Raw genomic sequence first — 25,829 nt, forward strand, 5'->3', positions numbered from 1 at the left:
TAACTGGTGTGGTGTCCATTTGTGGTGTCATCATTGTATTTACGTGTGTTTTGAGTACAAATACTTTACACATTGCCTTTGGGATAAGCCTGTCTGCTTGTGCCAAGCTACCTAAGGAGTAAGCAGGGGTTATCTAAAGTTTGTATCCCCATTACCATAACCAGAAGCAAGGGTCCCTATTTGGATAAAGGTACCTACCTCTGCCAACTAGAGTCCCCCATTTCTAACACTGACTGTATTTGTTGTGAATCATTACAATTGCATCTAGTGCACCAGTATTACACACCTTTGAGTTGGGAATGCTTTCCCAGACCTCAAAGCCAAATGGCACATGAAGGCTAAAGCAGTTGAGAGATTAGCTCTGAGATGTTCATTGATTCCTGGTGAGGGTTCAATGATACAGTATTAAGAACATTAATACTGAGTGGTACAATTATTGTCTCAAAATAGTTGGCAAACATATCGTGGCCCTACACTTACAGTGAACACAACAAAAAACACAACATTACAGAACATGTCAGAAGCTAGCAGTCAGAACAAATGTAAATTCTGAAAGCCTGTGACAAGAAGCCAAGGCTACAAAAAATATATGCAACCTAGTAGCAGTGATATTTTCTGTTCTGAGGTATTTCTTACGTATATTGTGAGTACAGTAAGATGGATCAACTGACTTTCCTGATTCCTTAAGTCCCTTCTCAGCTACAGCTTCCAACCTCGTCCCTCTGAAGATGTTCAACATCTAGAGAACTTTCAAAGGACTCGGACAGACCAACAACTTTTACCCAGCTTTGGCCCATCAAGAGATGGCTGTCTAAAACCCAGTCTGACACAGTCATAGACTAATATTTAATTTTCAGTTTCCTAATATTGCTAATGTAGAAGTTTATATTTTTGCTACTTGATTTCAACATGCTTTTACATTTTGCACTATGTTACTCATTACACGTCTCTCTTTTTATCTATCTTGCTCGGAATTTGTAAGTTTTTTTTAGCGTATTGCTGTTTTTTCTTTGTACATGTACTACATCACTTTCTCCGAAGAAACCCTTGTTGCTTGAGTGAAGGTAATAAGGATGAGTCAAGCATTCCTCACAGATCCAGTTTCTTGTTGGCGTGTATTTATTTGGCCTTTGTGGAGCCTCAGTCACAACTCATTTCTAGGCTGTGGTCTTCATCACCCATAGTTTAATACATTTGTTTCGTGCATATGGTAGTATGGTTACTATACATTTTTTGTGTTACCAGAGGACTCTAAAGCAAGGCCTATGTGTGCACCTGTAAATTCATCCAATGACAAAAGAAACTGAATTCTGGACATTGTATTTCCATCAGTCTGCCTATCAATTTATGTAGAAACCTATAAGGTACAGAAACATTTGCTTCCACCTTGCTCTTCGAATGCTAATACTGAAATTAACACGTTTGCATAAGTAAATATGAAGAGAATCTTGAAATCCAACACAACATAAATTGAAGTACTTATTTACAAAGACAGAGTGAAACTTTACATTCCATCATGTTTGGTGGGGATATATAATTGCAAAGATCATCTTTTCACCTCCTGCATAAGTATTGTATAATCTAATGTGAGAAGTAATTACAACGTATATTTTTTTTCCATTTTAGCAATATTTTACCAATCGCAAAGCAACTGGCTTCTGTAAAAGGTATGTTTCAGTACACAAGAAAAGTGAAGTTTTCTGAAGTAAAGCCTCTCTCTCCATCCTATTCTTGGAAGAGAAAAGTCTATCAGTTCAATACACGTCCATCCTGATCCTATTCAATTAATTATGAACTGGCTTCTTATTCCATGCTCCCTGCTTCTCTAGATAACAAGTTAAATGACTGACAAAGAAGGCCTAGTAGGATTTTGACATGTTAGGAGTCAGGTTGCTCTCGTGTAATCACACACCCTGGAAGTTAATGAGCACAAGTTATTGTGTTGTCCGTCGAGTTGGATATCATCGTGATCACAACCGCTGGGTGCCTAATTGTGGTGCTTTTATGCTATTGACAGTGACAAATGATCAGCTTGCAGAGTGGTTGATAAACAGCAGAGTAAAGAATGCTTGCTGGCTTTTATGAAATGTGATATGAAGTTTTAGACAAGAGTTGCTACTTTCCATACATTTGTCCAGCATTTATAATTGTATCTAATAACTATGAGAACGGTGATGTTTAAAGCTACTTTAGGATATTAACATTAGTCGAATATGTGATAAATAACCTAGAATAATTGTTTAGAAACAGGATAAGAGACCTTTCCCAAGTAGGTGCCCTGAGCTTTTAAAAAATAATCAAAACAGGAAACTACGCAGTGAAATTAACAGTGCACAGATGTCTCACGAATGTAAAAGTACATTGTCTGTGATGCAAAACATTGAAACAGCATGGTTTGTGAGAAAATGTTGAGTTATATTTCAGGTGTGCATATTGGGCTACTTTACCCACACCCACATAGATTTGCGTACCTGTCCACCCTTCCTACAATATATTGATATACCAGGTAATCCTGCTCCCACAAAAATGAGGTTCTGAATTCACACGTTTTGCTTGGCAACACTGCCCCCCTCCTGGACGATCATATGCATGCATATCAGTCCTTTCCCACACACAGACACACACAAATCATTTGGCTCCTTGGTGTTGATACCTGGCAACATTTTCTGCTCATTGAACGTCCTGATCCTTAAGGCAACTCATGGGGAATATTGGGCGGGGTGCAGCTATTGCTCTCTGTTCATTTGGGCTAAACAGTGGTGACCGGCATGACTCACACGTGGTGGGGTGAGGGCGGACATAGGTGAGGGAGGGGCGCAAGCTAAAGCGCAATGAAAAACAAAGATTTTTATTTTAAATGTACATACTTACCTTGCCACTGGTCCCGCCACTACATCTTAGCTCCTTGCTCCTGCTCTCCTCGTGGGAGAGGAAGCCAGGTTGCCCAGACTAATCACAACGCTGCATCAAAGCGTTGTGATTGGTTTAGAGCGTCCTGGTTCAACGCTGAACCAGGGAACGGAGGTCTGGGCTTGATCTCCATGAAGGCTGTAAAGCAGCCTGCATAGAGAACGGGGAAAGTGGGCATGACTGGTTTGGGAGGCCATAGAAGTTATTATCATTTTATATTTCCTTACTTTTACATTGCTCAAAGCAGTGGGGCTAAAAGTAGTCCTGGGTACCATTGGAGAAAACTGGGCCATGAATTCCTGCAGCCTGAGGCCTATCCTTCTTGGGGAGATGTACTACTTTGGAAAAAGGTGAACTTTGCCTTGTAAAAGTAAAACTATATCCAGCCTTTGGGAAAGGTTTTATGACGAAGCAAAACCTCTCGGGCAATGTTAAAAGTTTGAACACCTCTAGTTTTAGGGGTAGACTGACTGGGTGGATAGTGTGGACTAACTACACACCCTGTCCCTGAAGAATGCTGTACACAGGTGATGGATATTTGCCACAGATTCTGTGGGCAAAGGGGCTGGGCAGCTGGACTTGGCAATTGGCCACACATTTGCCCAGATCTCATTGTGTACACCCAAAGACCACAACACAAGGTCAATAGCTGTGCATAGCGATTTGTTAAATTGACTGGACAAATTTTATGATTCTTTCATAAGTGGAGAAAATAATGCTTTTATAAAGCACATGGAGGTTCAGGTTCCACTATAAAACCTTTGTTGAGGAAATATGGTTAAGCGAAATAACGTAATCATAAGCCCTCAATTCACAGCTCATGGCCCCAGGAACAATATCACATATAGCACAGAGGATGCCACCATAAATAACATTACCAAACCTATTACGGGGACCAGGGATATAGAGCATGGCCTGGATGACAGCATTGTTTTGTTGACAGAAAACAAAATTGTAATGAAATATAGAAAAGGAGAGAAGAGGTTTGGCTTGAGTCTATTGCATGTGTCCTGAGCTCACTGGGTACGGCCAAAGACAATGGACAGAGGGCCCTTGGTGCAGAGCCCTTATTTGCAGGCCATGCACCCATAGATCAGTAGGCATATGTGATGGCCACATCCAGTAGATGTTGGGAGTAGAGGTACTAACTGCGGGGACTAACCTTAGGGCGCACTACGCATGGCCAAATGCCATGCCCACTAATCAGACAGTGCAGTGTTGTTGAGTTCAAGGCCTGTTGATGGCAACTGCTGAAGTTGAGTATGAGTTCAGCAAGCTTTCACACTCAGGGGGCCTTCGTAAGGGCAGCCTCCGTTCTGGAAGCGTGCTCGGTGGGACCAAGGGTTCAGTGCAGTTGATTCTGGGAAGTAGTGCCTTGAAAACCTTCAATGACGTAATTGATTATGCTAGTAGTGAAGTGATTGTTGATGCCATTTATTTTTAGGGTAAGATTTTTTTTTTTGTAACAAATCTTAATTCCTGAATACAGAGCTTTAACAATACACACACTCACAATGATGTGTCCCACAGCAAGAATATTTAGGTTGCTAGGAAAACCACCCTAAATGTGTCACGCATATACTTTGGCTTTGTGACCTCTTTTCCTGATTTCACAAGTAAGCATCATCAAAAGATTAGGCAGGCCCCTATTAGTGTCACATTTTGTATAATGCTAATGTTTATTCACTATGCAAGGTACAGAAGTTTATAATCACACTCAGTTTATTTCTGTTTCAATCTGTCTCTAGCTCTCGGAAAAGGGTCAGATCTGGAAAAAGCATTTGCTACTGCGGTCCTGGTCTATAATTCCCATGCGGATGCTGATGGTAAACTTACCAAAGATGAAACACAAGAACTATTGCAAAGTGAATTCACACATTTTCTACAGGTAATACATAATGATTTGAGAGTAGAATTCAGTGGGGATTGTTTGAGGTGATTAATCTTCTACCAGATTTGAAACACACAAAGTGGGAGGACTGCTTGCCAATAGTTTAAACCACTGGTAATCACTCTGGGAAGCACACCAAACCACCCCTTGTCACCCACTGTGTCACTCTCAACATAGACCCACCTTAGGCAAATCAATACTAACCCTGTTCTTCATAGGAACAGTTCACCCTGAACTGCTGAAGACGATCAGCATCTGAGAAATGATCACAGTTGATGGGAATGAACAGGTTAAACATCACCTTAGAGATGTCAGATCATGTTCGGCAACTTAACCCACTTTCGTGAAGACCAGCATTTATAACATTCTCCCAATATTACTAGAACATTTTAAACTTCACCCATCCCTAACTCTTAATTCAGAGGCCTGTATTGGTTAACTGTAGTGTTTACCAAATAAAGGCACAAATAACTCGAAATATTAGGGTTGATTCTTTTAAAAAGATTGAAGTTTACTTTGTCAGACTTGTGACTCAGTTTCATGTAAATTTCAGACTTTTTGAAATTCATAGATGTACTCTTGGTAACCGTCAGACCTTCCAAGTAGTACTTTTAAGATTATTTAGTAGCTTCACTGATTACTCCCATGTAAAAGCATTTTATCCTATGTAATGTAGCAAATGTGGATTGTACCCGCAATAACGCAGTTGCCCATTAAAACATTTTAATTGCTTCATATTTAACAAATAAAGGATTTCAGATGTCACGACGTTTTTATGATTAGAAAGACATCACCAGAATATGACAACATGTGCATTTGAAGTGCACCAGTATTTCCCATCCTTTTGTGTAATTCTTGAAGCCACGTATGGGAGCGAAAATAAGGGATTAGGGGGCACATGCAAGGGGTGCAAGTGTTCCAAAAGGATACCCTGTTGCACTCCTGAAATTCCCCGTTTTCCGCATGTTGCGCCAACACATGCCCCAAGGGCATGTGTGTGTGTAAAATAAGACTTTGAAAAAAGCACTTTAGTGCATTTTTCAAAGCAACCGCAAATTACCATCAACTTTAGTCTGATGGTAATTTGCGATTCCCAATAGCAAAATCGCAATAATTTTTTGCTTAATGCAGTGCATTTAAGAAATTGCACTTTGTGATTCCATAAATGCAATCGCAATTTAAGTAATTGCAATTTTAGAGATTCCATGAGTTGCGATTTTAGCATTTGGGATGATGCATCCCAAATGCAAAAATGCCGGTCGCAAAGGAGAATCTGCCCGTTTGAGACTGGTTTTTGGTTTGATGCATGGAGCCCTAGGTCCTAATCATAATTTAAATATATTGCTAATCGGAAGCTGTACAGGAAAATATCACCTGTATTTAAAGATATTATGGATGGGGGACACTGATTGTTTAGATTCCAAATAGCCTCAATCGCAGTTGCTTGACATTTGAAAGCCAAAATATTCCTTTCTTGTTTTGAGAGAAGTGGACCTAGTTCCCGACGTCCAATGAATTGTACTCAATATGTTTTTAACACACAGATCTGCATCGCTATTGAAAAAGCGCTTCTACAATCACAACATTGGATCCTGTTCCATCACAATTCTGAGATTTTATTATTTTCCTTGAACTAAAGTAAATGCAAATTTCTCAGAGAACTCATGAGAACTTAATCAGATCAAGAGTTGAGATTAAGTTTGACTCTAACCACTCGAATATACAATCTGATTAATCCGGGGCCAATCGTGAACAATACAGTATTTAGCATTAGGCTTCTGTAAACCCATAATAGGAGAGTTGCATGGACTTCCCATTATTTCTTTATGGATTCCAAGCTTAATCAGCAAGTTAATCAAGTGAGTATTCCGTGAAATGGTACATGGAAATTCAGCATTGGGCTTCACAGTGATCTTCACTGAATCAACTGTTTTGATCAGACCAATATCTTTTCCTTTAGAGTCCCAGACTTCTGGTGAGACATTAGGTTAGAAAGCGGGTCTCTAGTCAGCCTGAAGTATGCATCCCTGCTTCTAGTCAGGATAAGGAAGTTACACATTTTAGGTAACACCTGCTCACCCCATTGGTTGCTTGGCATGAGCAGACAGGCTTATCCCACAGGCAATGTGTAAAGTATTTGCACCTAGACACACAGTAACACAGTGAATCCAGTATAAATGGACACCACACCAGTTTAGAAAAATAAGGTATCTTTATCTAAACCAAACAAGACCAAAACAAATCCAACGTACACAGTTCAAAATATGACTTTTAAAAGGATTACTGCAAAAATACAGCTCACAGAAACATATACCTCCAACTGGGGCTATTACGACATCGTGACAGGCAATGATCCAAAGTATGGCGCCGACTGTGATGTGCGCGCACCAGCCATAGAATCACATGGACCCCCAAACAACAGTACCTTGGAAAACAAAGTCAAAATACAGTGCACAGCACCGTGGAGGTGAGACATCGATGACCAAGGCAAGGCCAGCTCCTTACAACCACAGGGGATGCGAGCTATCGAGTTTGTGAGGAGGCAAGGTGTTGAGTCCATGCTGGCTGCGGAGGTGAGGCTATGTTGGCAGTGAGGCATTGGTTCATTCAGCAGTGCACTGTTGAGTTCAGGAAGTCACCCATGTCAGTTATCGGCTCCGCGATGTCGAGATGCAGGTGTTGTTAGTTTGAAGTTGGAGGTCCTAGCAGCAGACAGCGTTGGTGCAAGCGATGTAATCGGAGAGATCGATAACTTGCAGGCGTCTGCGGGAGTTGAAGCAGCGGAGCAGGCAGGGCGGTGCTTTGTGCACTTCACAAGGGGTGCCCACGGCCGTGGTGCAGGTTGAGGCATCACTGGCAGCGGTGCTGACTACATCTGTGTTGTTTTTCTTGGTTTGCAGCATGACCAACACGATTCGAAGGGCCCAGGAACTGGAATTGGCACTCTTATCAATCAGGAGTTCAGCAGAGGACTCCAGGTGCTGTTTAGCAAGGTGCAGGTGAAGTCTTTATGTCCCTGAGACTTCAGAACAGGAGGTAATCTCTACTTCAAGCCCTTGGAGAATCATCTTAAGCAGGATACAACTGCAAGGCGAAAGTCCAGCACTTTCAACTGCCCACAGACAGAAGCAGCAACTGCAGGCCCACCCAGCAAAGCACACACAGCAAAGGGGCAGTACTCCTCCTGACAGCTTTTCAACTCTTTTTCTTGGCATGGTCCTCTTAGTCCAGAAGTAATCTAAAGTTCTGAGTTTTCAGGTCTAATATATCTACCCCATTTTCTCTCATTATGCATACTCATATTAAACCCATGCTTCAAATGCTACTTTTGAACTTGCCCATTCATTTGGGGCATTAGGGTTTGTGGTACATTCTGAGCTTGATTTATCTATCTGTAACTCTGTTGGGTCTGTGCCATGCCATTTTCCTGAGATTGTTCATGTCCAAAATTCAGAATTTGTCCTCCAATTCCCTGATTAAATGGATGAATTCAACATTTGCGCTTCCAGTGCCCTAACTTGCCACAAATGTGACATTGATTTGACTTTTTCAAGGCTTAAATTGAATTAGGTTGACCTCTACCTTATGTCTGCATACCCAAGTTGATGAACTCCACCCACCCCTCACATCACTGGGTTCTGCTGATAATTTCCCTGCACAGCAGGCATGTGATCAACACATGATACATTCGGGTTCTTCTGATCAGCCTTCATTTTTGTAACAATCAATTATCCTTAAGCATCTTGTGCTTCATTTCAATGTCATAGCCACAATATTTAGCATAGCTAAGGATTTCATCCACAGGCTTCCCTTGCCAACAAATCAAATGCTGCTGGATGTTGCTAATCTCAGGTCTCAATCCATTTACTAATTGATAAACAAAATCACCCATATCTTTCTCAGCCACATTTTCCATTCCACTGTACTGCTTGAAGTCTATAACAATCTCTCATAGTAGGCATGCACTGTTTCCTTCAATTATTGGGTTGTCCGATCTATTTTCACCCAATCCATAGGGGACATTTTCCCTTTCAAATAGGTGATGACCTGATTATATTTCTTCATCACCTCAGCAAATGGTGCACCTGTACGAGGATGTCTAGCTGGTTCCATTTTGGGTCAATCAACAGCAATTTGACACTGTGTCCACAGGTCACTTGGGACTACGATGTCAAATAAAGTTCCCAAGTCCTTCAGCAAACCGCTCGATCTGTTTGTACCATTCAACTGGATTTTCTGTCAATTTTGGAAATTCACTTGTAAAAGACAATACGTCTGGCCTAGTCCAAGGAACGTGTATGTATCCTCCTCCAGACACTTCTCTCTTAGGGACCATCCTTATTTCCTTACCCCCATCACCTTCGATAGCTGGGAGCATCTGCATCATGACTCTCTTTGCATCCTTTTTCTTCGCCTACCGGCCTTCCTATTTTTCTAACTCTCCCCATTTCCTAAGAACAACAAATAACTCCTTAATTTGCAATCTCATTCCTGATAGTCTCATGTTTTCAATATCTTTATCACTGAAATTGACTCTTTAGGGTTGCTGTAATGTTTTTGACCTTTGTAGGTCCTCTCTGTATTTGTGGGCCAATTCACACAATTATTCATGGGTGCCTCCGAGCATGTCTGGTAATATCTTTGCAGATGAACAGTAATTCACCATCCTGGTAAAGAAATATTAAGGGCTGGGCTTAGTATAATCATTTCCTCCAACTCTACCTTGAGTCACGCTACTTCAAAGAATCTAGTTTTATTTCGTCCCAGGGTGTTTCTTCCATTATTTCCTGCATCTTTTCCATTTGCAAAAGTGTCAATACCTCTAAGCCAATCATCAATTTCTTGAGAAGCAGGACATGGTTCTTTTTTTGACGTATTCAGAAACATATCCCCATGACAATCCTCCTTCCCTGCAATAGGTGTTGAATCTAAAAGAGACACCTCAGATTCTGGCGTTCCCATGTGAAGATTATTTCCCATGGTGCTCTGAATTACCCATGGAGTTGCCAAATCATTCTCAGGTAGGTAGAAAGGTTTTGGTTGCCACAAACTCCCTGTGGAGGAATTAAGTCATGTCAAATGTAAAATTGAACCAGGAGTAATTCCCGTAGAAACATCAGCTGGAGTTGGGACCAATGGTGTCTGCCTCAATCTCAAGTCAACAGGAGTAGAGGTTGGACCATTTATCCCAGTAGGGACAGCTAAAGTGTGTACCTGACTTCCTCACTGATAGACTGGTATAAAGGGACTACATTACCTATGGGTAGTGGAATGGCTACTGCATCTGGTGCATTATGAACAAACTGGTTAGTAGCGTTTAGCATTTCGGTATTTCCTCCCGCTGGTGTGAAAAGCATATGTGGAACTGGATCTATCGGTACAGTAGGTGCATCAGGAATTTTTCCAAGAAATTAGTTTGTCAAATTTGGAGGCTGATTCTCATTATAAGGTGGTGGACGATTTAGCAAAAATTCATTTAGTAATTCGTCATCAAATTCGCCATCACCTTCTCAAGTACGAGCTATTGTTTACGTCGCTTCAAAGTGTTGTTTATTTTCCTTTTGCATCCCTCCACCTTCTTTCTCTGCAACAAGTACAGGATACATTCTAGTTCATTCTGCTATGTCAATTCTCCAAGCCTTTTGTGTGCATCCCATCTGGCCTCAACCTATCTATTCAGGGTATTGTTGTACCTTCCCTGATAGTTCTGTTTTCCTTTTTGATGTGCTACATGATTCCATTCACTAAGTGCTTCAAATTGCATGGGTCTAGGGGATGGTTTAATCTCATACAATTGTCTCAAGAATTCCAACCTTAAATGTTTCATATTGTGGAAAGGCTAATAGACCATCATTCTCAGTGTATGTTATCCAATTTTCAGCCATGTACATGTATGATATCCTCTTTCTTATCACATATACAATGCTGGTATACCCTCAGGTGGCATTGGTACTCCTCCTTTGATAGGTACAAGCACATCTCAATGCATCAAGCTTTTCAAATTCTTCAGGATTGAAATTTTTTTCAATTACATTTTTCTTTCACCAATGATTCCCCACAAATCGTTTTATCATACACTTTCTTATTTAGCTTTCAAAACCAATACCAACGCTGCACAGTATGAAGTAGTCAACCTATCATTGCGTGGCATTACACAGCCTGACCAATACCAGTGCTGCACCGTTATGACATTAATCTCACTCTTCACAGCGGCTACTCCTCCTTTACAACCCTTCAAGAATATACTCCCTGTAAGCAAAAATCCTCACACAATGCAAGCTATTTCAATAACCTCTGCCTGCTCCTCTAAGTAAATGATAGATCCTTTCACACAAGAACTCAAGCCAGATACAATGATCTAATCTACTTTAACATACACTTCATGTGAAAACTCGACCAGGACGATCTCGCTCAGGCTGATGCAATTACTCCCTGTGCACTGAGAATTGTAACAACTGCAACCATCAATCTCATAAAGAAACGACCCTTCTTCTCTCAGTGGTACTGCTCATGACGTCTCATGAACAGCACCTTTGAAACTCAGCAGACGACTTACTGAGCATTTGCCTCACTAAGACCACCGTAGGTGTATATCCCAGGATCTTAGTACACGTCGAACCATATAACAACTTCACCTTCTTTGCACAAAGTGCATCAACCAAATGTACTTTAACCACTTCGCATAACATCGCACAGCCATTTCAAAATACCACAATCTAAGCTTAAGCATTTGTGGCATGCAACCCTATTGAAACTCAAACCACTGCTTTAAATCATCTGCGCTCCATGGCAATTGTACTTGGTCTTCTTCAGCTGAACACGGAGCACTGGACTTGGGAGGGAATGCTCAGTTTCTAAACACGGATCTTGATAGAGATCTCAGTAAATATCTCTCAACATCCTAACATCAGTGGATAAAGCCATCCAATGTGCTACCAGATTATTGTTGCAGCTAAAATTTTGGGCCATTTGTTTTCTCTACTCTCATCATATGTTTAATTTCTTCTGACACTCACTTGATCCTCTGATGGATCTTGTATTGTGACACTGAGGAGTTGGATATAGGAGAACTAGCTTTGGATATGCAGTGAGGATCAGGAATTGGATACCTGATTCACAAATTAATAATTAAATTCACATATATAAAACTCAATGTCAGACTATATAAATAAAGAATTATCACTGCTAGTCCGAATCTTCAAAAGAAATTTAGTTGGACTAAGATAATTCAAAACAATAGTTTGGTTAGATAATACAGAACCATAAGATTAGTATTGGATGTTTAGAAATCTCTCTATACTGGTCCTTCCCTGTCATTAATCAATAAATTGGAATGCACAATCAAATTTAGGAGACTAGTCATGACAAAACTCATAATCTATGATTTGGATAAAGGTAAAATTCATCAAAGATATTTAAAGAATAGTACATAATTAATCAATATTTAGACTCTAAAGCATGCTGGTCAATTCAATTAGTTGAGGGTTGCCATAAGGTGACAAAAAGCTCTGGAAAGTTCAGCAAGGATATGGGTCATAACAGCTCATGGGCAGTGTCCCATTGAGAAAAAGTCTATGAATGGCGCACACAGCTTATGTGTCAATCAGAAAGGAAAGCACGTAGAAGTTTCAAAAGTTCTCAAAGGCAGTGTCTGGTCGGGAAAATTACGTTTTGTCACCTGGCTATGACTCGCTCCTTCAGATCAATGTATATGTATATTATAATCATTTAGTTCAGTTGGTGACACCTCTTTGGTCACCTCATCGTGTCAGACCACTCAGTCCATTGGTCAGTTGAGGTAGGATGATTGTCGTGAGACAATAAAGAAGACACATATTATAGAAAGAAGTAGTGCAAAGCCCATACTTTTTCAGATCATTCGGTATACGTAAACTTCCAAACAATGATTCTTTAGCAGTAGGCACATGGACGAGTTCAGGAGGACAGTTTCCCATTGCAAATGTTTCCTAAGTATTGACTAAGTTGCAAATAGTCCTTGTAAGCACGTGAGAACTCTTCCAGTAAGACACAATTTTGCTTCTCATTGTAAATTCATGAAATTTGCTCACAAGTGTAAGGCAGTACAGAGTGGGGAATAAAGCAGGCCTACAGTAAAGTCTGTTTAATAGAAATATACATTTCCTAGAATAAAAATCAATATTCTACAATTCTTTCAGCTTATACGCACTCAAATTATTGTTATTTTTTGGTTTACAAGATCACATCTAAGTATGGCATATTATTGCATTTTCAAAGTACTAACATGTAAAATAATTTCAAATCATACATTTTTTATAACGTTTCACATGATATAAATCAATACATTTACGATGCAGTAACTACATTTTCTCACAAAATATTTTTTAGGACTGTTTACCATGTGATTAGTGCTTTTTTATTTGTATGTTACTCAAGATATCTCATAATCGGTTTAGATATGTATTAAGAGATCTAGCCTCTAATCAGCAGCATATCACATGTATGGCCCAGTAATCTTGCAATGCGTTTTCTATTAAAGAAAACTTGTTCTGAGTTGGCCACCAATGTGCATGCATACATTTTGATGTGTGTTTAGTGACTTGTCCAGGAGTATACACTATAACACTTGCCAACCATTTTTAATTTACTGCTGTAACATGCATTCAGCCATGTCAGAACAGTAAATTAAAATGTAAAAGAAAAGTGAAAAAAAAGAAGTACCTACAAAGCACAAAAGGATGTGAGCACTCTGGCAGCACTGTTTAGCTGCCGGGACCCCGTAAATATAGGTTAAAGTGACATTATACTATATAGCAAGGTACAAATTTCAGTTCAAAAGTAACATTTTAACCTAAAAAACACTCTAATTCACCAGGTACAGTTAACTCAAGAAACTATAACCTGCACTCTCGCCATGCACAGTGATTTCATCAAAGTTATTGCTTTAGTTGTCGAACGTGTTGTTATCAAATATGTCATAGAATAGGTCATGTGCATTGTATTTATTTTTTAAACAAACTTTATTGCCTTTTATGAAGCTTACATCTAACTCCTTTAAGGTAGCAGTATACATTGGTCGTGAGTGGGCAATACAACACTTGTGACATGCTGTTGTTGTCGGTACCCTCACAGTGCCCCATCTGTACATGACAACTTGTAAGATCACAGTATTTCCCCTTTTCAATGTACTGAGTACATTGAATATACCCCCCTCCCTCGCCCCCAACAATAAGGCATCAATCACAACCACCCCCACCACCCTCCCCGCACTGCTCTCACCCCTTGAGTATTGTTCAGTTTGATTAGTGTGCTCCCTGGTACTCCAGGGGGGGCACAGTGATGCTCGCCAGAGCCTTCCGTTGTGACCCCCTTCTGCACCTGTGTGTGTCGATGCTATGAATCGCTCCCATTCTCGCTTCTCTATTGGGGTATCTCGCCTTAATCTGGTCCCTGGGGATCCTCTACGTGTTGGAGTCTCTCTGGTGTGGAAGCCTCCGAGTCCCTGCCCATTCTCGTTGAGTTCGCCACCAGCCCTTCCCATGCCTGGGCTCTCTCCGGCTTGCCCACTCCCGGCTGTGCATTCTGAAGCAAGACAATACTCTCGCAACCCGCCCACTTCTCCATCTCACTTTTCTATCTGAGGCCCCCCGGTTTCTTCCAGCTACTAGTGATTTCCCGCTTCACCAGAATAAATGCCATGTCCTGGAACCTGGATGTGGTTTTGGTCTTAGCAGAGTGTGCAAATAAATGGAGCAGTATGTGGGCCGTCATGAGCATTGTAGTATGTGATGTCATAAACAGTTAATGGTGAGGGAACAATGTATAGTTACCTGAGCCAACTATAACTGGTGTGTTTCATATTTTTGTTTAAAATGTTACCATAGCTGCAATGTTCCTTGTGCCAAGGTAATATAATTGTAATATTTTCCCAACGCTGCATGATTTGGCTCTGAAATGTCAGTTTTGAATATAATTTGGAAATGCAGCTTTTGTTCTCCAAACATCAGTTCATGAGATCTGATAATATATACATTTTCCTTTACATTACATGCTTTTCAATTTTGGTATGAATGTAATAATTCAAGTAAGCAAAAACTTCTACTGTAGTATGGTCACCTGTATCCTCCTAGGTGTGCTCTACAAATCTGCACAACATAACATGGTCGGTAAGTATAAACCCATGCTGTGCCATCCTTGAGACTTGAAATGTTTTTGCTGTCGGAGAACACTTCAGACAGCAGGAGGCTTAAAAGGCATATATTTAACGGAATCAGGCATTTACAGTTGGATGCCTAGCCACAGAGGACATGCCACTACGGTATTATGTAGCAATGGGCCAGAGACTCGAAAAATGTCGCGACGCATGGATGGGACAGCATGGGATTATATTTACCAATTTCCCTGGTTGGAGGCCCACTGTGGAGAAGTATTTGAATTAAGATTAGTGCTTGTCGGACTGAAACCCACTGGGGTAAGACTATGCGTGATGCTTTAAAGACTACAGTCACCAGCATGCCTTTCGCATTACGTCACTTGAAAGCCTAAACAGGTATAAATAACGTATGTGTGATGGTGCTCGCAAGCAGTTCAGCTGAAAGCAGTAGTTCCTCTGAGGAAGGAGCCTCCCAGCTCTGAAACGCATTAGGATCATATTGACATCCAACTGTGAACGCCGGATTTCGTTAAATAAATGCCTTTGAAGCATCCTGCTGTCGGTAGTGTCCTCGGCTCAGGGCAAACTTTGGATCGGATACTATGCAGCAGCCTGGCCCGCAGAGGACATGCCACTACGGTATTTTGTAGCGTGGGGCCAGAGACTCGAAAAATGTCACGACGCATGGATGGAACAGCATGGGATTTACCAATTTTCCCGGTTGGAGGCCCACTGTGGAGAAGTATTTTTGAATTAAGATTAGTGTTTGCCGGACTGAAACCCACTGGGGTAAAACTACGCCTGATGGTTTAAAGACTACAGTCACCAGCATGCATTTCGCATTACGTCACTTGTAAGCCTAAACAGGTATAAATAATGCATGCGTGAGGGTGCTCGCAAGCAGTTCAGCTGACAGCAGTTGTTCCTCTGAGGAAGGAGCCTCCCAGCTCTGAAACGCGTTAGGATCTTATTGACAAATAAATGCCTTTTAAGCATCCTGCTGTCGGAAGTGTCCTCGCCTCAGTGCAAACTTTGGATGGGAGATATGTGTATATATATATATATATATATATAAATAAAAATTCTTTATTTATTTTTGCGTTTAAATATGTAATTTTTCTAGAAAAAAACACCAGCGTTAGTAAAATAATTTTCTGTTAGGTGATTTGCAGGAATATAAATTCTCTCTATTTTCAAGGAAGTTGTGTGTGACTCTAATAAAATATTTAAATGTAGATCAAATGTTGCACGTTAACATTTGTCGAAATATATATATTTGATTGGCTTTGTTTACTGGTAGCATTTCACATTTTGCTAGTTGCATCTTTTAGGAACTTGTAGGCCAAGGAAATTAGAAAGCAGTACATTAAATACATTCAGATAATAGATCCGTTGGAAGACACTGAACATTTCAGACACAATGAACAGAAGGTAGGCGTGTTACTCTTTGCACCTCCACTGAATAATTTACACCTGTGTTTATTATAGACTTGACTTTCTAATTCACTGTTGAAATGAAGTTTGGAAAAAAGATACATAGTTCAAATTACAGTTAAACAATAGTTTTTTTTTTTAATAAATTAGGGAAACTGGGGTAGTATTTCTTCCTATCTTTGCTCAGTGACGTTGACTACTATTTCGTGCTAATTCAAACCAATTGGCGTGCTTTCACAAGGGAAAAACACATATGTATTTAAATGAACACTGGTGCCTCTGGTCATGAATCACACAATGTTCGTCACCCGCTGACGAGCATTTGCTAAAGGTGGCACTTCATCAAGTGCTGGTTCGCCATAAGTTCTGGATAGCAGCAAAGAATATAAAACTAGCAAACCCACATTGTGTTCGACAAGCTTTAATTCTATAAACTTACACAAACTGATTCTATATACCTTGGACATATGAGCTTAAACATTTTCCCAGTGTATATCATATTCCTCATTTATAATAACATGCATATACATGTTCAAATACATAGTGAAACAGAGATCTAGTATAGGGAAGGCGTGCCTTTCCTATCCCCTTCGCCCTCTGACCAGTAAGAGATTCAATATTGAGATTTTCTTTGCTCTCTTGGTTGGTGACCCTAATGGAACAACATATTCATTTTGACATGGACACTTCATTGGACACTTTGACCAACAAGTTGAGACATTTGAAAAACACCAATAAGTGTTTCTCGACCCTTCTCAACCCTAATAGAGATGCCTCCCATATGCAGAGAGCATTTCTTAGGTGACAAAGGCGAAGGACTAACCCCCACAGCACCACTGCTACCCTCTTTCAGCCCCTATTGCGGACCAGAGGATGTAGATAGTACATATAATTTCATCTCCATGGACCTGCTGGTTATTGTGAACAGAGGTGTATCCATTCTCGTTGGTTTATTTGATGCATGCCTGTCATCTTAAGTTCATTTTTACTTTCCAAAAGGCCCTTAGACACGTGAACAATAAAATGATTGCCTGCATGTATCACATTCCAGACAAAAATGCATAAAAAATCAGTGTTAGTACCACTGTGGTATCACAATGGATTATGCAAACATGAGTTTCCCTCAATCTCTCGTAATGCAACAGTCCTATTTTCATATATTAAATAAGGCAGCTAACTGACACTGCATCTGGTTGTCTGAGAGACCAACAAAAAGAATGCACCCACCCTCCATGGCAGGAGAAGTATGGCCAGCAACTGTTCACCCACCACCTAGAACCCCTGCAGTACAGTAATTGATCATTGTACAGGTTGAAGACCTTGACACTCTTTCCTGTGATCCATGAGAAGTGTGTGGAATATCCTGAAACTTACTCTTTCAGATAATAGGGATCACGAAGATAGACTCATGTTTGCTTTACCATCCAAAATGTAACTAGCAATAGTGGTCACATCAATGGCTGACCTATCATCAATGTTATCCTAAAGATGCATATTTTGCAGTGGGACATATGGAGAGTGTTAGAAATTGGGTTTCTGGTTGGCAGAGGTATGCCCCCTGTCCATGCAGGAACCACAATCCTAGTTAGGGTAAGTCAGATACACACCATACATCAACCTGTGCTCACTCTCTGGGAGCTTGCCACAGACCAGGCAGGCTTAACTTAAGAGACAATGTTTAAGGTATTTGGGTATCACTCCAAACACTAACACAGTAAAAACACCACAAAAAGACTCCACACCAGTTAAGAACAATAGATAGAGATTTTTTAAAGAGAACAAGACCAAAACAACAAGAATCCAGTAAGTATAAGTCAAGATATGAATTTGCTAAGAATAAAAGTGAAACTTGTGCTTAGAAGCAATAAGTGCCTGTGGGGGTTATCTAGTCATGCTGGATTGGGACAAAGTCAAGAGCTCAGGCTGACTCTGATGAAGCATGGTCCGGATACAAGACCCACACTGGGCCTGCTGGGCAAATCCTTAAACCTGGTCGCAGATATGAAATGCGGGGTGCAGCCTAACGATGCATTGGTGTAGATCCGGCAGCTGAGGAGATGTTGATTTTCTCAATGCAATAATGGCAATACACTGGTCCCGAAGACGAAGCACTGGTTCCGATATGCACTGGTTCTGAGTAATAATATACCCCTGGTTTCTCCCTGAGGGAATTTGTTGATCGTCTCTCCTGCAGAGGTGGCAATCCGGTAGTTCCAATGTGTCGGTTCCCAATGATGATGCCCTGGTTCCAAGTGCGATGCAACGGTTCTGTTCCTGCAATAGCGTCAATGCTTTCATTCTGCCTGATGCAGGAGAAGAATCTTCCGTTCCACTAGAGCAAGTCCTGGATCCACTTCCAATGGACCAGGCACAGGAACACAGTTAACAACTTTGATGTCCCTGAGTATTTAAAGAACAGGAGGCTAGTTGGCTAACCCTTGCAGTCACTCTGGGTCAAGTGATGAAGGTCCAGTCAGCCAGAGCAGCAGGCAACAGGGCAACACAGCAAGGCAGCAGTGATCCAGAGCAGCAGCCCAGCAGAGTGGCAGTCCTTAGCACAACAGTTCTGCTTCTTGGCAAGTTGCGTTCAGGTCCAGAAGTGTACTGAAATGGTAGGGTCAGAGGTCCAACGTATACTCAGTTGTGCCTTTGAAGTGGGGGTGACTTCAACGAAGGGGCTTTGAGGTTCATATAGGTCCTTTCTTCCTGCTCTTCGTCCAGACTCACTACCAGGGTGTATGCAGCCCTTTGTGTGTGGACAAAGCATAGACTATTAAGGTGTGTCAACTCCTCCCTCCCATCTTACCCAAGATGGCCCATCAGCATGTGGATGGCCACACAGTCTCATCTAAACTCCCCTTGTTTATGACTGTCTAGGGAGAATACACAAAGTGCAACTTTAACACACTCCAGACATGCATTGGAGACAGGCCGCAGGCACACAGGGCTAAGAGCAGAAAAATGTATCAAGATAACAATTCCTAGGCAACTTTGGGGTCCTATGAGGATATTAGGTACAATTACACACAGCAATGATAAGGGTGCAAAAAATTGAAGCAGTGTACAGAACAGTGAAAATAAAAAGCAATATGATATACGTCAAATTTATTTGTAAATATACAACATAGATTTATTAAAAAACATGTGACAATCAATAAATAAGACAAGTATTTTTGAAAATTTCAGCATATACAATCCATCATGTTTAAAATCAAATTACATACAGAAATAAAAAACGAAATATAATCATAAAAACAAGCAAGTGGATGAATAGGTATTCTCTACGCGCGTTTCGGCGTTACACACGCCTTCTTCGGGAGAACCACTTGAAAATTTCTAAAAAGAAATAGAATGCATCAACACATATATCATGAACGAGTACACTGCAATGATTTACATATGCAAAATGGCATAACAAGAGGCGGAATGGAGAAGCTGGTTAGTGCCTAGATGCCAGAGAAAGTCCAAATCACCAAATCCAAGAGTGCACGAAACAAATAATAAATGACGTGAATAAAAGGAAAGTGCATTCTATGGGGAAAGATCCTGACGTGGGGAGAGTGGGGTACCGGGAGTGAGATTTCCCCATGTTTAAATAAAGATGGACCTCTTATTCAGATTGGTAGATGATAATACCAAAGTGAGTATGAACCCCTTACCTAAAAATTCATTTAAGCATAAGTAGGTTGGCTGGATTCAGGAATCATAACGTGTGATCCTTAAATCGTCTGTCAGCCTTAGAAAGGGGTAAAATGACATAAAATTCTTTTAGCAATGGGGAAGTAGCTAAAAGAATTTTATGTCATTTTACCCCTTTCTAAGGCTGACAGACGATTTAAGGATCACACGTTATGATTATTTAAACATGGGGAAATCTCACTCCCGGTACCCCACTCTCCCCACGTCAGCATCTTTCCCCATAGAATGCACTTTCCTTTTATTCACGTCATTTATTATTTGTTTCGTGCACTCTTGGATTTGGTGATTTGGACTTTCTCTGGCATCTAGGCACTAACCAGCTTCTCCATTCAGCCTCTTGTTATGCCATTTTGCGTATGTAAATCATTGCAGTGTACTCGTTCATGATATATGTGTTGATGCATTCTATTTCTTTTTAGAAATTTTCGAGTGGTTCTCCCGAAGAAGGCGTGTGTAACGCCGAAACGCGCGTAGAGATTACCTATTCATCCACTTGCTTGTTTTTATGATTATATTTCGTTTTTTATTTCTGTATGTAATTTGATTTTAAACATGATGGATTGTATATGCTGAAATTTTCAAAAATACTTGTCTTATTTATTGATTGTCACATGTTTTTTAATAAATCTACGTTGTATATTTACAAATAAATTTGACGTATATCATATTGCTTTTTATTTTCACTGTTCTGTACACTGCTTCAATTTTTTGCACCCTTATCATTGCTGTGTGTAATTGTACCTAATATCCTCATAGGACCCCAAAGTTGCCTAGGAATTGTTATCTTGATAAATATTTTGCCCTGACCTAGGAACTTGCCACAAGTTTCAGGGTGTCCCTTTCTTATATGTTTAAGAGCAGAAAAATGCCATCTTTATCAAAGTGATCCAAAAGGCACGCGCTTTTCGCGCCACCCTCTCGCACTGCTTTTGGATGTCTGTTCCTGTCTTTTTCAGTGAAGAGACCGAAATGCATTAGGTGGAATTGTGTGCGGTTCTGGAGTATGAACTATTTACCTCTACATGCTTAAGTTGAAGCCCGGATGGGCACGCTGAAGGCAGTTGAAAATGACATAATAAAATAACTATGAGAAGTGCACTGTCCTCGCAGTGGTCTTGAGTGTCTTCGAGTGATTACATTAAACGTTTGGATGAATAATGGACAATATAATGTAGTATTAACTGTTTAACATGGAGAATTATATATTGGCTAAATGATTAGGGGACAATCCCTTATTTTAAGCAGTGCCACGGGGTGGCGCGAAAAGCACGTGTCTTTTGGATCACTTTAAGTATCCGTGACTGGGATAGTTCACGACACGCACGCATCTATTTTGAGACAAAGTAAAATTGAAAAATAAAGATAAGGAAAGGAGTGTATCTTGCTTCATAGCAATCTTTCTAAACGTGGCATTGTTAAAATTGCAATGATAAAGTTGACTTTACCATTAAAGAGACTTTATCATTACAATTCCATAGGTATTAAATAGGACAGCCCTACCTCTTTCCAATTGGGAATTGCACGTGTTAGATCTAGCAAAGAATCCTCAATGTTAACTTATGGGAGGGTATGCCTCACAGTAGTGAGGCATGACCTCCCATAGGAGTGTAAGGCTTGGCAAAGGGTTTTACATGCCAAGTCAATATGGCAATGTAAACTGCACACATAGGCTCTGCAGTGGCAGTCCTGAGACATGGGTAAGAGGCTTCTTAAGTGGGTGGTTTAATCAGTGCTCCAGGCCCACTAGTATCATTTCATTTACAGGCACTAGCACATGTAGTGCACTTTACTAGAGACTTATAAGTAAATTAAATATGGCAATTGGGTCCGAGCCAATGTTACCATGTTTGGAGGGGAGAGCACATGTACTTTAGCACTGGTAAAGTGATCATAGGTCCAAAAAAGAGGAGAAACGCAAAATGTTTGGGGTTACCCTTCAGAGAGGGCCATTTTCCCCCAGAGAGTAAGATTACAATTTGAAAAAGCACCATAACTCATTATACTCAGAAGGGTATCTTGGTGACAATACTTTCTATCTAAAGAACACCTAGAAGACTAGAGATGTGATTTCCCTACAATCGGACATACCAAATACAACAGGAGAGAGTGTGTGCAGACACATCTTTCTAACCCTATTGATTTAGCCCCATGGGAGACTGGATTCCCACCAACCCCTTTAAACCATATAAAGTTGAGTCTTTTAACATATTCTTCCATGGAGAAATCACATAGGACCACATGTCTCAGAACAGCATTTTCAGGTATCTGACTCCTGGTACAACATAAGCAAATTAGCAAAGCCCAAGAACACAAATTGAACTAATTTATACCCTCTCATAGTTAATATCACTTTAAGCCTGCTCATGCTCTGCCTCTGCTTCACACACCCTACCAGACAAGTTCTCTTTTGCATTGCACTAAGCTATACCAGGGCCCCGAATAAGACCAACTCACAATCTGGCAACTCCTGTCATTTAGCGTAAATCATTCCCCACTACCCAAAGGAGACATACAGAGAGATGGACATTCATTGACAGGTAATTCAGATATAGTTTCCCAAACAAACATTCCCATTCGTGGAATGGAGGAATAGCCACTTACCAAAGCAGTTAAAGACAAGCTACTCCAGAATCGTGAATAGTAATCATACAACAATTATGAAAGCATGTGTCCATTGCCTTTATTACTCATAACCACAAGCAGTATCCTCAAGATGTGTAACAGGAAACGGTTTCCTAATAAATTTGTCTATTTTTAACATAACTGATTGAGATCAGTCCCACATTTTGTTAATATCTGAGGCTCATTCCAATTACACTTCACTTACTCAACAATGAGTAACCAGATAGATAGATACCACATAGATAATCAGGAAAGACAGATTGACATGCATACTACATGCATCCCATTGGCCATTTACTACTTCACATAGAGGAATTAGAGGTGAGCAGGTGGTAAGCAGGAGGTGACCCGACTAATCATTCTTTTTAGGAAAGATCTGGGGTCACTTATTCTAGCCACTACACTTTTGGTGGCTTATAAGGCATTGCTTCAGGGTTAAACTATCTCCAAGATATTGGCAAAGAGGATAATTGTTATTCAGAGGGTTGGCAAATTGGAGAAGGTGTATATTAAGTTAGATGATTTTTGGACTCCCCTATTCTAAGTTGTAGCATGGTTTTGTGGTTATAAGGGAGGAGTAAAGAGTAACGGTACATGGTGCTGCCAAGGCATGCTATTTGATATATTAGTGAGACATCTGTGAGATTGGCCATATAACTGGCAAACTGGATTCTCCTCGACCTCAATGGCCTCCTGGCCAAGTTGTATAAGAGGACTGCCAGCAGGTTTGCTAAACACATTTTGTGTCTGTTTATGCTTCCAAGACAGTACAATTACTTACCAGATGTAATTCAAATGACTACAGTAGTAGTAATACATAAGACCAGGAAACCATTTGTTCACTGTGGCTCATAAAGATATATATCTATGCTTAACATAAAATTGAAACTCCTCACCAACATTCAGGCAAACTGTCTGTACGAGGCCATGGAATCTACTATCCATCTTGATCAATTCTATTTTATGCTTCATAGATACACAAGGCTCATTTATGTCATTTACCCTGGTATCTGAAAGACACTTACAGGCTGGCGGAATCAGCAGGGATTATTTCTTTCAACACCATTGAAAGGCCATTTACTCTTAGTTCTCAAGAATACTGGTTTGGGAATGGGCTTCCTATGATGGGGCGTTGTCCCAGCACTTGATTTGAAAAGTGGAACAAGTCAAGGTTATCCTTTGCCCCGCTACTCTGTACATTGATACTGTAGACACTGACCTGCTGGGTTACAAGGATCCTCAGTTTAGGGGATTGAGAAAGGGCAGTGTATCTTTATTCGTAGATGAGCTTCATTTGTACAAAGCTGATTCAAACATTTCTGTGGGTAGGCATTTGGAGGTATTTTGAGCTGCTACTCTGCCTTTAAGAATAATTGGAGGCTGTGCTCTCCCTTTACTTGCGTGGTGTCCTTCAGCTGGTGTGATGTGTCCATCTGTGCCGCTAGTGAGGCCCCCCAATACCTGGGCTTCATCTTTCATATAGAAAGAAATTCGGTGCCTGAGCTTGCCAGTTTTAAGAAGGACGTGTTCCATTTTTTAGCTGGCTAGAAAAAAACTAGATGCAAGCATTGCCCTAATTAAGTTTATAAATATCCTAATTTTCATTGCTAGTTGACTTGTTGAACTCAAGGCAGTAATTTCTACCCTGTTATAAGATGGGTGCACTTAAAGGATATTGTTGGTGGCCATATACAGTGTAGTGTATAATGAAGTTAGTGTTATTCCAGACATAAGGAAGTATCAATGGGCATCACACCAACTACCCCTGAATGACTTAGCATTTTCATTGTAGCTGTAGATGTCTTTTGTAACTGACAGAGATGCCATGGGGAAGAGAGGATATCCCAAAATCTGTTTAATGAGTAGAGAGTGCCAGCTCAGCTTATCACATGTGCTAGTAAGATAGGAATGTCCCGTAGGGATGCCGCAGTTGGATGAAAAAGGGCTGATTATTCTAGAGATTATATTGTGGAACTCTGGAATACGAAATCATCAACAGACTTTGATTAGATTGTATAGGTGAGATCATGTTGGAATCTCAAAGGTGGAAGATGTATAGGGTGGACATGGCATGACATCTGTCACAGTTCTTCATGAGCAGTTCTCCCTAGCCCACTTACAACAGCTTAGATATGTCCAACTGAAAAATTCCTTATACAAGTATGCTGACTAGCTTCATAATAAACAAAACTCCTCCCCATTGGAACATCACGTATTATCAATACCACTTTTAAAAAGGAAATTTCTGCTATATATGATACATAGGTTGATGATACACCTGGTACAGTAGTTATGCTACAAGATAACGGATAGACTGATGAGGGCCAAATGGCCACCATGAAATGTGATCAAGGAACATTTTGACCATACGATTCTGGCTACACAATCGGGTTTTAGCAACAAAACATCACACAATTGTGGGGTAGTCATACATCCTCTACAATAGATGCCCGGTGCATAGTTCCCTGGCACTGTAATGGCCTATTCCTCCACTTTGTATTCCCCCTGGGCACTGTGGTTTAACAGAAGGATCTGCAAATGGTTATGCAGCCCCTTCTGTATTAATGATAGTACTGCTGCTCATGTAGCACCAGCGCTGTTATGAGAGGGTGTTTCCTCATTTGCTTGGAGGCGTGGAAAGATGTACTATGGCGCATACAGGGCCAGTGCACCCATTGTATAATACAGGACTGGGTGTACAGATATTGAACTGTTGTATGATGGTAGAGAAGGTGGTTTATGCCAGCCGTGGATGTCATTGATTACAGACTAAAATGTAATATTCAAAGATTTTACTTCTATAACGAAATATGATAATGTTTCTTTCAAGTGAACTTCGAGTAAAGGACTGAATTCTGAGCCCATTTATCAAATAGAGCAGTTTTAAAACACTTGTTTGGTCTTTTTACTTGTTAAATTGTCATTGGTGATAGTAAAGAATTTTAGGAGAGATCATTTTAGCAGAATGTTTACTTCTGTCACGTGATCTGTTGTTAACTTAGAAGGTCAAATAATTTCACTTGCAGTTTATATTAAATACATAGTCAAACAGAAATAGGTTGACAAATGTGAGCTATGAAGGAAACAAAAACAAAAATTGAATACATGAAAAGAAATTTAATAATAGCGTTCCTCTTTTCA

The 25,829-nt window shown here is 40.4% G+C and overlaps 1 protein-coding gene across 1 annotated transcript in view; it reads left to right on the forward strand.

Annotated features, from left to right (window-relative positions):
• The window catches only part of SNTN (sentan, cilia apical structure protein), a 41,361-nt gene that overhangs the window by 12,198 nt on the left and 3,334 nt on the right, over nt 1-25,829 (forward strand). Inside the window, exons 2-3 of the mRNA XM_078661541.1 lie at nt 1,627-1,667; nt 4,659-4,798. Of these exons, the coding sequence (XP_078517667.1) occupies nt 1,627-1,667; nt 4,659-4,798 (181 nt within the window). The remainder of the gene's footprint in view (nt 1-1,626; nt 1,668-4,658; nt 4,799-25,829) is intronic.

This window comes from Lissotriton helveticus, chromosome 9 (assembly GCF_964261635.1).
Source record: "Lissotriton helveticus chromosome 9, aLisHel1.1, whole genome shotgun sequence".
In the NCBI taxonomy this organism is placed as follows: Eukaryota; Metazoa; Chordata; class Amphibia; order Caudata; family Salamandridae; genus Lissotriton; species Lissotriton helveticus.